The sequence below is a fragment of the Coptis chinensis genome, chromosome 6, assembly GCF_015680905.1.
Source record: "Coptis chinensis isolate HL-2020 chromosome 6, ASM1568090v1, whole genome shotgun sequence".
Taxonomy (NCBI): Eukaryota; Viridiplantae; Streptophyta; class Magnoliopsida; order Ranunculales; family Ranunculaceae; genus Coptis; species Coptis chinensis.
In genome coordinates, this window is record NC_141461.1 from 18,150,465 (window position 1) to 18,163,905 (window position 13,441).

At 36.0% G+C, this 13,441-nt stretch overlaps 2 protein-coding genes across 2 annotated transcripts; one reads left to right on the forward strand and one right to left on the reverse strand.

Moving 5' to 3' along the window:
• Positions 1-980: 980 nt before the first annotated feature.
• LOC147491886 (uncharacterized) lies at positions 981-2,512 on the reverse strand. The gene is made up of 2 exons (XM_086567351.1): positions 1,954-2,512; positions 981-1,180 (listed from the first exon to the last, which is right to left on the reverse strand). The coding sequence occupies exons 1-2, from the start codon at positions 2,510-2,512 to the stop codon at positions 981-983; spliced, it is 759 nt and encodes a 252-aa protein (XP_086423477.1).
• An 8,378-nt stretch (positions 2,513-10,890) lies between these two features.
• On the forward strand, positions 10,891-12,976 carry LOC147491887 (protopine 6-monooxygenase-like). The gene is made up of 2 exons (XM_086566793.1): positions 10,891-12,114; positions 12,213-12,976. The coding sequence occupies exons 1-2, from the start codon at positions 11,068-11,070 to the stop codon at positions 12,834-12,836; spliced, it is 1,671 nt and encodes a 556-aa protein (XP_086422919.1). The 5' UTR covers positions 10,891-11,067; the 3' UTR covers positions 12,837-12,976.
• The last annotated feature ends 465 nt before the right edge of the window (positions 12,977-13,441 follow it).

Sequence of the window (13,441 nt, forward strand, 5' to 3'; positions counted from 1 at the left end):
ACATCGATAAGTCCTAAAATTTGGGTTGTTATCAATTGTGCAAGTTCCATGATGAGATCATCCACTTCTAGTTGTATGATGAGCTATTCTTTAGTGAGGCTACAAATAGAACGATATCGACATCATCATATGGAACAAATCAGCCACGTCGATGAGCCCTAAGATTTGGGCTACTATCAACTGTGTGAGTTCCATGACGAGGTCAACTACTGTCCTTGTTATATGCCAATTTCTCATAGTTATATCTTGATGATCGAGTTAGTCAATATGAATTGATGGCAAATAGATCGGAATTGTTCAACTAGTGTACATTGGTCATCAAATTGAGTCTTTTTTCTTGACGACCAAATTGAAAGAGCTTTTCGAAATAAAATTATTGGAGCACCAAAATTGAAAAAAATCAATTATGACAGATTTTTTTTCTTGCCAATCATTTGGATCAGCAAAATATTCTCTGAAACATTTGGTCGGAAAGTATTTTTTTTTTTTAAGGTACGTAAAATTAGATATTGCAAATTGGCAATGAAAAAGACCGAGGCAATTATGAAGATCGGTTATTTCTTCACCTAGGGTGAACATTTGGAGTATATGGATGGAAGGTTAGGATCCAATCATTTTTTTTTTTTTTTGGTCCTCTGTAAGTGAGTCACCATTTACAGAACTACTATTGTCAACTGACATGTAATGTGAAACATGCATTGGTCGACAATGAGCTTGAGGGTTGGGACCACGACTTGTAGAGGGACCTTTCATAGAGGTTGAACTACTAAAGCATGGTAAGTGATACATTCAAATAATTTCTTCTAGGAGAGAGCCGATCTCTTATAGCCTTTTGGCTAGGATTGGCTACACCAACATTGTTTTTATTCATATCTTTGATGAATTGTCTACCTCTCCATGAGTGGTCGACAGTAACGTTAGCACGATTATTTTTGGTGCATGAATTAGTGCTTTGATTATGTAGTTACTTCGCCCGACAGCTATACATGTATCTGTTTCTTCAATTTTTGGAGACGACAATCGACTTGAGTTGTTGGATCTGCAATATGAATACTCACTCTCTCAGTCGCAGATAGCTGAGAACCATCGGACTTGGAAAGGGAATTCTCATTCGCAGAAGTTGAATGTTGAACTTGAGCGGCAAGAGGAGAGCCTTCACCATTGCTTGTTCTTTGAGAAGCTATTGATGCAATTTTTTTATGGTTAAGGGTAGGAGCACAGACGACTCCAAATATGTTTCAGCAAGATTTGCTAAAACACACCAGTTGAGGGTCGGAAGTAATGTTTTTTTGGAGATGGTGAAGGAGATGGTGGTTGGGAAAAGATGAGACTGGACTTCAGTTTTGAAGTTGCCTACGTACCCAAATGTATTGCTTGGGATTAAGTCTCGATGTGTAACTTCCTTGTTCATTAATGTATTGCAAGGAAGTTACAATTGAAAGAACCTTGTGTTTTTATCCCCATACTTAATACTGGTAGTCCTAGAATTCTGTCTCCAATAATGCTCTTCTCGGAGGAAAAGTTCTTCCAAGGTTGCCCTAATGCTAATGGTGGACAGATGAATAGCATCGGAAGGATTAAGATCACTGAGAGAAGCTAGTTTATTTTCACATACCCTTATTTGATGAAAAACATTACCAAAAATTTCTTTATTCCAGTGAGAGAGATTTTTGTAGATTAGAAATCGTAGAGTGAAGAATGAAAAAGGGAGAGCCAAAAACAGAGAGATTCGAGGCTTCCTTAATAACTTGAGCACAAGAAGGTTCTCTAACCCACATCTCTTGGAACTTGAAAGGTTTTTTCCTGATTTTTAGTTTGAGAAAGAAGTTAAAAAGTAAAATGAGATGATCAGATGCAACATTAGGTAGATGATGGATTTTAGCTTGTGGGAAGAGGTTAAACCAATCGTATTAGCTAATCCTTGGTCAAGTCTCTCCTTAATATTAGTTATACCTTTTCTATTTTTACACCAGGTATATTTAGGACCAGAGAAACTAAGATCAACAAGGTTTAAATCAGAACTCAAGTCTTGAAACTCTTGTACGGCTTTTAAGTTCACTTTACTACCATCTAATTTCTCATCCATGCTGAGAATAACATTAAAATCACCCCATAATAGCCAAGGACCCACACAACTAGTAGCAACAGTATGTAAATGATCCCAGACTAAAATGCATTTGTGAGAAATGGGATGACCATATACTAAAGTAATAAACCAGTCACCTTTCGCAAGATAGTTTGAAATTTTACCTGTGATAGCATGTATCCCAACTCCAATGATTTCCAGATCAATCTTGTCCTTGTATAGCAAAGCCAAACCGCCACTATGACCTTCAGCATCTACCACAAAAGCATTCGGATACCTTAAGGATTTTTGTAAACTCTTTATTTTAATATTGCTAGCTTTAGTTTCTACTAGAAATATAACATCCGGGTTGTGTCTCCGAATAATTTCCATTAGAGTATGAGCTACAGTAGAGGTTCCCATACCCCAACAATTCAACATCAACATTATATACGTAGTGGCCGGTATCCTCTAGGATGCTTCCAAAACCCAACTAACTCACCAGTCTTTCAAGCAACTACTCACACAATCCAACTCCAGTCCATGAAGAAAGAAACAGAGACTAAACCAATCAAACTCAGAATAAATCAGATGGAATCAAATCAAAACGTAGCTGTTAACCTGTTTCGCAAACCCAGAACATAAAAACATTCAATCGATCACTTTCTAACCACCATCCAGAAAGCTCATCAAAACTAGGAAAAAAAATAAATAATAAATAAATACTGAATCTGAACCACTGTCTCTAAGAGTGGCAGTTTTATACACGACCCACTAACCCGACACGAAATTAGCGGGGTTGGATTGGAAAAAAGACTTTTGGGTCATTTAAGGGTTTACCCGCCGAACCCGCCAAATAAATCGGTTGGGTTAGGGTCACATATGTTTACCCGAGTAACCCATTAGTAGACCCGATTTAGTCTCAGGTCTAATGGGTCGGATCATCAACCCGTGACCAGTATAACCTGTTTTAAGATAAGTTTATTTATTTTTTAAAATCTCATCATCTCAACTATCTAAAATAAATGACTAAAATAAGAAGTACGTATTAGCCGTCATATTGATTCATTCGATAAAATATGTTGCGTTATTCAATTTTCATTAATATGTAATTGAATTATGGATGGTTTTTGAGAATTAATATATATATATATATATATAATCGTGAAATACTAAATATTTTGTATACAAATTATCTGTGAATCCGATCCGAAATTGACCCAGGGGGTCACCCGTTGGGTAACCTGTTATATAAGCGGGTTGGGTTTGGGTCTTACAAACTCGACACGATTAGTAATTGGGTCGGGTTTGGGTTTGCTCTCCTAACACGAGACCTGGATATGACACGACACGAACCCGACCCAACACGACCCATTGTCACCCCTAACTGTCTCTGAATAGAAACTCAGTAAGATCATCCATAAAATGATATTCCACTAGCTCAAAAAGACATGTTAAAAAAAGGACATACACTCCACCACAAGAAAAAATCCAGCTATCAATGGAAAAATTCTCTCTCCAGCAATTCATCCCTAACTAATAAACAGGAAATCAATGGATCAAGACCTAGTTTCCTTTCAGCAAATTAAGCAATCTGTCATCGGAATTATCGTCACTTTTAACCCAATTGGCCGATGTAAATACACAACAACAGATGCACCTCCACTGCAAACTTTATTCAGAAGAAACCGGACAAGAAACTTCAAATACAGTAGAAAAGACAATTTTGGAGAAGGTGCAGGAAAGTGATTGAAATAAATTAGCTGCTGGGAACTGAAATCATCATCTTATACAACTAGGAATTGGCCTGAAGATGGTCGGAGTCGACCTGGATCTCACCGGAATCACTCTGGGCTGTCGTAACATTAGGATAAACTATCACCTTAGGCAGGCACCGCCATCAAACTGGGAGCAAAAAACTAGCCAGATTCAACTGTAAAGATAACGTGATGAGAAGAAACACACTAACAAATTTAGTTGCCTCAAATAAGATTATGCTCAATTGTCTTCTTCCCAAAGCTCATTCTTTTTTCACCTCTCAAGCCGGCTATCCCGAGCATGAACCAGTTGACTGAAGTTCTGACCTTCTTCTCCACCTCTCAATTGATGAATTACACTAAAAAAAAACAATGTCAATCGGTCGGATCTATAAAACTCAGTGCGTGACTCGGTCTGATTCGGCCCTGACTCGGCCTTATTCGACCCTAACTCGGTCAGTTACCATACTTGTGATTCTAAATTATGCGGTAGCGCCTGTGAATTATGTAGTAACGCCTAAGATTGTACATTTCGGTTACATACATACCAAAATATCATAAGGGATCAAGTCTCAAGAACGTAGTTCTTTGTCAAAAATTGATTTTGTATTTATGTGTTGAGTAGAGATTTTTTGTAGCTCAAATAACCGTGTAATTAAATATGACTCTAAATTGATAATTATCTTTGTGATAAGCATAATCTGGGCATAAATTAATGTACATAAATAGTAAATCATGTGGCTAAGGCTTAGCCGTAAATACATGAGTTAATAGGCCTTAATACTGTACATTAATCTATGATAATGTAAATTTGGCGTTAAGTGAAAACCCCTAGCAATGGACATTTGCCACGTAAGTGGGGTCGATACAAGATGAAAATCTAATTTCGTTTGAATGATTCAAAATAAACCAAAATGAAGCACAAAAACTTGAGAGTCTGGTTCTATTCTAAAAAAATAATAGAGAGGTGGTTCTAAATTTTAGTGGCGTACTGGAGATGGTTCTGAATTATTACATAGTGCTAAAAAAAAAAAAAAAAACAAAACAATCATATAGTTTAGGGAGGGTTTGGGAAGTACGGCAATCATATATCGTAGAGCAAACAAGTAGAGCAAAAAAATTGGGAAGAAATCGCCTTATTAATTAATTTAGGTATTTCATAATCTTTTGTTGAAATTCGGGTTTGATTTCGATTATCTATTTCGAATTCGGATTCGGTATCATTTACTCAACCCGGGTCGGGTTCAGATACAGACAAAAAATTCCGATTAAGATACGATATTACATCAATCTGAGCTGCCCCGAAACCGACCAGTTCCCTGCCATAGGGAGGGGGTCATGTAGTCTCCTCCGCCGGTTTGACAAAATCCATGTCCTATATGTGTTATCAGTATGAAAACTTTTGAAAGTATTGAAGATCGTTACTGCCCCAATATCTCCCTCAAAGTCCAATTCCTGGCTTTTTCTTCTTTGGCTACGGCAAATAATTATTGTTTACAATTTTACATTACACATAGAAAATAATGTTAGCTCAGATAGCAGTCAAGAGTTAGGACTTAGGAGCCTTCAATAATTCGTTCCTAAATAACCATCTTCTTTAATTTAGACGATAATATGCAGTTTGATTATATAACTCGATAGAGCTTCTCTTCCAATTCAAAGTTGCAATGAGCACAGTCATTTGACCATAAAGAGGTTTCTCCTTGTGTTATTTTATGTTTTAACTAAAGCAAACAAATCCCGTGGGTCAATTTGTGCACGCAAATTTCAAGTTCAAATATAAAATCTAGTTTAACCGGCCTATCTCTACACTATATGATATGATAGCCGGATCTTTAGGAAGAAATTTTTTCAACTGAACTGTGTATTTGTAATCTTTCTATTTTATGATTTTAGAACCACCTCTCTTAATTATTCTAATCAGCTCCCTCCTTTTTAAACAATTTACCAAAAACTCTCTCACTTTATTGAAATTAGAATTAGCTTCATATTATTTAAAATAATTTAGAAAACCTCATTCACGTTACTCAAATTATATTCAACCCCTCTTAATGTTTTTATATTATTTTTTAAATTATAACTGACATGTTTATAGATTTGAAAAAACACCGATGCGTAGCACGGTTCGCATACTCGTATAACTATACAGCCTATACTCTAGTAATCTAGTTACGCTCTGTTTATTTTGCTAGGCAAGCAAGAAATATGCTATAAATAGTGAAATACTATCAGAAATGCAATTTATAGGTTGCCACCACTTCACCAAGAATTTGTTTATATTTACATGAAAACCCCTTTACAAATGTCGCATTCTTTCAAACCTGATGCTCTAGGGTCCTCCTGTTTATAGGGCCACGGAGTCTTCACACATCAATTTTTTCACTAGGGTCGACACTACTAGAATTCGATCAGGAAGCCTCCAGTCCAAGCCCACCAACAAAGCCCAACAACAATTGCCCAATACACCCCCCATCCCTCCACCTCAACGCATACCGGCTACTATTTTTTCAAACCGTTTTAGCCGGTATCATCTCTCTCACGAAACTGAACCCAAAAAAACAAAATAAAGAAAAAGTTTTCTGTCGTGTTCATACTTTGAGTGTTGAGTTATGAATCAACAATGGGAATTGAAGTTGGTGACTTCACCCAATTCGAGTCGTATTTTTAAAGTAAACTTCGAATAAATTCGACCTTCACTGCTGTCACACTCCGAATTTTGGTAAAATCGAAAAAATAATATTTGTTCCCGACTCTTCGATTTTCGAGGTGTGATGCACTCTCAACTTCCAAAAAACCCATTATCCATTTAATTATTCTAATAATTGGAAACCAATAAAATTTTTAAGTAAACAAAAGTTATTTTCGTTACAAAAATTCACAAATATGATTAAGTTACAAATCTCCTTTCAATAACTCTTTAATTATAATTACAACTGAAAATACAAAAACATTGTCTCAATTAAAATCTATTGCACCTCAAGGGAAAACAAAACATATCATGTAATGAGATGCTAGCGCAAACCACAAGCAACAACCAACCTTCTTCAACACTAATCCTGTCAAGACTTATCAACTGGGTTCATTTTATAAACACACCCGATAAGGAAACATGCAAATCGGGTCAGCATTATAAGCAATACTGGTATGAGTAGCCCTAAAATACAAAATATATATATATATATATATACAATCAATAAGGCAGTAAGTTCCTCCACCGACACACCTTAACATCCAACGAATAATATAACTTTCTTAAGTACAATAATTAAGACAGGTAGTTCCTCCACTGATGCGCCTTAGCTTCCAATTCAATAATTAATAAGGCATTTAGTTCCTCTACTGAGGCGCCTTAGCTTCAAACCGTACTAAATCAACTGCACCTAATAATAAAATAACAAAACTAAAACTTACTCTATAGTTATATTGGTGTAAGCCTAATCACAGAGTGGGTCACACCTGCATAAATAATCAATACAATCCACCCTTCTGCAAAACCATTGTGAATGCAACATAACTTACAATAAATCATTTATTATAGATTTAACGTACACTTTGATATATCATCACAATTATTATTTAAAATTTCTTCAAGTGTCCCTAGAATCACATCGTCTCTATGTTTTACCTAGTTTTCCTGGCTAACTTGCACAATCCGCCCTGTCTCTCTCTCTCCGTTCTTCTTTTCTTTTTAGCTGTTTAGTTCTTGTTTTAAGGAAACCTCCTTTTTTCTTTCCGGATACCTTTCTAAATAATATTACCTATCATATATTATGTTTAACCTTTTAGAAACTTCCTATTTTACCAAATATTTCTATTCCTAATATAGAATATTATTTTCTATTAAAAATATTCTATTTATTACATACCTTATATTAACATCTCTTTTGAAAACTTTTCAACTATTAAAAATCTCTACACAAAATTCAAAATTTAAAATACTTGTTTTCCCTCTTTTCTATTTTCTATCAAAAAGTCAAGCCCACATTTATTAGCCCGTTGACCAAGAAATAAATATCAAATTCTAAAATACTAAATATTGTTACGAAATAATGTAAAAATAATTTGGAGTCTTACAACTGCTAATTGACTTGTTTGAGATTGTGTTTTTTTAAAGTAAACTTCAAGTAAAATTCAATTGATTGAACTTCACTTCGAGTAAACTTCACCCACTGACTTGTTTGAGATCGTGTTTGGAATTGATCATTTTTAGTCTAAACGACCCAGCCATGTCGCCAAGAGAGTCCCCAAACGACCCCACCATGTCGTCTTGAAAACTGCCCAAACGACCTAGCCATATCGTCTAGTTAAAAACCCGAAAACTTTGTCTCAAACGACACGCACAAACTGTTTGAGTGTACACTAAAACGACATGGCGAGACCGCTTGAGTGACTCAAACGACATGGCCTGGTGAGACCATTTGAGTATATACTGCTACGACATGTCGAAACCGTTTGAATGTATACTCAAACGACTATGGGGGTTCGTTATGGCGAGACCAGTTGAATTGGTTGTTGGGCCTAGGCTTTAATGGCAAACTTGTAATATAGCAAACTTATAATATTTTTTTTTTTTGGGGGTTGCCCAATCCAATTTGATGAGTGCCAATTAAATCACCTTTCACTATTATCGTTATGTATGTTCACACTAGGAAAAAAAAAAAAAAAAAAATAAAAAAAAAAAAAAAAAAAAAATAATTTTTTAGAATTTTCCAGGAGTGTTTAAAGTGTTTAAAATAAGGCAAGTGTAGAGATAGTATTTGTTAGACTGAATTCGGTTATGTCGAGCTGCCTACGTATCGAATTATTTAGTGAACTTGAATCAAGTCGGATGTAGTTTGAGTTTTCGATTGGTTGATTGGAGGGGAGATGGAGATAGATGATCGATAAGATGGAGAATTTGCCTCCCCTGATAATGGAGAAGACGCCTCCTTTTATAGGCGTAGATCCCCATTTTGCGATGTTTTGATGATTGTTTTTACTTATTCTGTTACAAAGTAATGATCTCTTATTAATGATGCAGTTGACTAGCTTGCAGCGGTTACATTTCTTAAATCGCTTTGAAGATCTGACCTTGGTCATATGCATGATCTGTTTATAGTCTGGACACGTAGTATGCCACGAGTGGTTGAGAGTGGAGAGTAAGGACAACAAAACTAGTGACTACAGCTTCTATTGGCATAACACCCCATTGAGTACACATACGAACAGATTTTCCACAATCAAGTTAAATCTCCACATGCTACTACACCTAGTGCACATTTGTAAGTTAGCTTGCAAGCAGCCGTTTTGAGAATCCGAATTGCAGGGTTCACAATTCTTCTTTATTCTCTTTCTTTATTTCCACCTTGTACCTTTTTCCCCCTTAATATAGATTATTTTTTTATATTAGCACAGAAAAGAACAACGGACAAGAAGTAGTTCAAGTTGCTAGCTGGACTTTAACAGCTTAAAGCCTTAAACTCAAAAACAGTTGAATTATTCAAGTCAGAACTATCCCCAACGAGTCAAGACACACGTGGTTTTCACCAAAATTAGAAATTTGGACTTTAGCAAGTTTAAGCTGAAATAGGGAAACTTATTCTAAAGTCATAGACTCATAGATAGTTGATTGACGGCCTATGGCAAAAATGTGTGCAAAGAAATCTACATAACAATTGACTTTATACATACAATTTCAATACCAACAGTAATTATATTTGACTAATCTCAAATGCAATACTTAGTTCTGAATGTACCCGGGGACTCGTAATAGTGCAAGTAAGAATTAGGAAGCAAGAGCATGGAAAATTCCTTATTATTCATTTCTAGTAACAACTCAACCTGCCGTTAAATACACTCTAAATTTTCATGGAAGTCTAGTGTTGGCTTCGTCTTCAACCAAACATGTTTATGCTCTATGTTGACCACTAGCTGTGATTTCTGAATCTCTCTCGTTATTTTCAGAATAATATACATAGTTAGTTCAGTAGTTCCATTTGACAAAAGTTTTTTAATGGGTTCTTTGCAGAAACCATGTGTTATATATGGAAGTCAATGAAATTGTTCAAATCACTTGAGTTGTTAATTGGTAATTTCTAAGGAAGGATCTCTTGAGTGAGACTCCTCTCAAGTATTAGATGAAAAAAAATATTGTTGACAACTGAGATAAGTCAAAATTACCCAATAACGGGTATTTTTATGTTAAAAAATTACATGAACTATATACAAAGAAAACAGAGTAACTAAAGAACAGTAACAAATCAATATATCGATAATGAAATTATATTAGATCAAATCAATCAGTAACTCGATAGAATTATTGTATAGAAAAACTAGCTTTCGATTTGCGCAAGATTTTGAAATTCATTTGTTCTCTCCGGTTTAGAAATCTGTAAATTTTGCGTGTATAATAGACGGTTCTGGGGGGATTTCAACCAACTTAAAGTCCCTTCAGAATTCAGATCCCTTTTATGAAGAAATACGGACCAGTGTACGTGGATAATCCACAATCTATGTATATTATTATCTCTTTTCTAATTAATTCCTTGTGTGCGTACATACTACCGTCCACTCATTTTAGTTCGAATCCGGTTTGGTGGTGATGATATAATATGATATTTGACTGATCAATTAGTGATTTGATCTAATATAATTTTTTTTATATGTATTATTTATCTCTATAAAAATTAATTTTATTTGGAAATCTAGTCTCTTACCGTCTAATCTAGTTAAAAATTGTTGTTTAATTTTGAATTTTATTTAACATTAAATGTTATCTATTAAGTTGAAATTTTATAGAGATAGCTTTATTAAAGTGATAAAAAAAAGAGATATAACAAATAAAATAAATATTAAATATGACATGAATTATCACTAATTTATTTAGCCAAATATTAAAATTAATTATATGTGATTGTAAACATTAGCAAAATAAAACTTGTTATCTTTTAGTACAATCTAGCTCAACTTCAATAAATTAAAAAAGTAAACCAATCGAATTGAGTCAAAAGACTGAAAGGAGTTATTATTGGGTTTTTCTTGTAAAATATAATTAGAAGATCGCTATTGTTCACGATCAACATTTTCAGGACTTTATTGTTCACTATTTTAGTGTATTGCTTCCTTTGACCAGTATACTCCTTAGATGCCTATATAAACTATCCACATACATTTAGTGCAATCACATTCATATTCATTCCTGATATCTTCTTCCCTAGCTTGTATCCTTTTTCCATTCTACTGATTTCCCAAACAAAGATCAGACTTATGGAATTTGCAGCAATGCTCCTCCAATCAGCTTTGGTTATTCTTTTTCTGATGGTGGTTTACACTAAATTCTGGCGTAAATCTGCAACAAGTAATCCTAGTAGTGCTACATATTATACCAGTACTAATAACAAAAGAAAAGGTGCACCACCTGTCGCCGCTGGTGCAAAGCCCATTCTTGGTCATCTCCATATGTTAATGGGAGATGAACTGCCTCATCATGTGCTTGGGAAGCTGGCTGATAAACATGGACCAGCCTTCCTGATCCACGTCGGCCCCCACCCTGAACTTGTTGTTAGTAGTTGGGAGCTGGCAAAGGAGTGTTTCACTACCAACGATAAATGTTTCACGAATCGACCCAGCAACAAGGCCTTTAAATATTTGACTTACGACGAAGCGTCAGTTGGCTTTGCACCTTACGGACCATTATGGATCGAGATGCGTAAGGTGTCTAAATCCAATCTTCTCTCTAACCAGAGGATTCAGATGCAGAAGCAAGTCAGAGCCACAGAAGTAGACGCTTTCTTCAACGAGCTTTACCAATCATGCTCTACGCCAAATAACTACGACACTACCAGCAGTACTAGTAGTTACGATAAGGATGGTACCGTTGTTGGACGTGGTCCGGTCATCGTAGAAATGAACAAATGGTTTGAAGAATTGACGCTTAACTTGGTGACCAGGATGGTATCTGGTAAAGAACACGTTGGGACGAATGCTAGGCGCGGTGATAGTGAGGCCAAGTATTACAAAAAAGTGATTGACGATGCAGCTCATTTTATGGGGAACCTTGTAATCTCTGATATATTTCCATCTCTTGGATGGTTGGATTACTTGCTTGGTCATGATGGTTCCATGAAGAAGACAGGCAAGGAACTTGACTCCATATTTAGTTCTTGGGTGAAAGAGCATCAACAAAAGCGGAAGGTGCAGGGCAGCAGCAACAAGGACCCCGAAGAAGATTTCATTGATATTACGTTGTCCGCAATAGAGGAGAGTCAGCTCCATGGTCTTGACACTGAGACCTTCATCAAGTCCATATGCGTGGTATGACTATTTAGATGCATGCTACAAATTTTTACTTCTTTTTCAAAATTATAATTGCCCATACTAATTGTTCGAATTTAAATCATTTGTGTTTTCAGGGAATGATCCTTGGTGGGAGCGACACCACATCGGTCGCACTAACATGGGTCCTTTCTCTACTACTAAACAATCGTGATATTCTTGAAAAGGCCCAAGATGAATTGGACCAACATGTTGGAAAGGAGAGAAAAGTTGATGATTCTGATATCAACAATTTGGTTTACCTCGGAGCCATAGTGAAAGAATCGATGCGGCTATACCAAGTTGGGCCTCTTATTGAACGTGAGGCGACAGAAGATTGCAATATAGGAGGGTTCCATGTTAAAAAGGGCTCACGACTAATGGTGAACATATGGAAGGTGCAACAAGATCCTACCGTGTGGTCTGATCCTTCAGAATTCCGGCCAGAGAGGTTCCTGAGTGGAAACTTGGGCATGGATGTCAAGGGTCAGCATTTTGAACTCATTCCTTTCGGTTCTGGAAGGAGGATGTGTCCAGGGCTAGGTTTCGCCCTCAATGTGATCCACTTGGTACTTGCTCGTCTCCTTCATAGTTTCGATCTGGCAACACCATTGAATGCTAAGGTCGACATGACTGAAACTTCAAGTGTTACCAATTACAAAGGGACCCCGCTCCAAGTGCTACTCACTCCTCGGCTCAAATCTACGCTCTATGATAATTAACTTAGCGACATGGAAACTAGAAAACACCGTGCTAAATATATATACTGTTCACAAGTGTAGCTGAGAAGCTCTTCGATATGATACTACTTCTAGTAGACCATCATAAAATAAAATAAAAAATTGTCGATTGAAATTGGAAATCACTTGAAAATTTAGAGGTTAAGGTGAAATCATATATCTTGATCATCTCATTAATTCCATATTCCACATATATACCATGCAGCATATGTATGAAAAACAGGTGGTATTGAGAGAGTTGTTACAGTTCTCAGAGAAGGTGGGATTATTACTTCAAAATAGGTCGAAGGCCTCGAATTACCTTTTGATAGGACTTGGGCACACTTGCCAAGCCTGGGCCTCTATATCCATGGAATAACTAGTACCGATATTGTCTCCTACTTAACCACCTATTGGGCTTGGGCCACATCTTGGCCATGGGTGTGGGATTTAATCTGAAAAAGGTTTCGATACTAATTAGTGAGCTTCCCACTTTATCAACCCATGATGAATTCTTTTTTTCTCCCATGTAAGACTATTAGATTCAAATTCACAATACCCAACAATCTCCACCTTGAACCGAAATCCAAGGATAAACTAATTTCTTT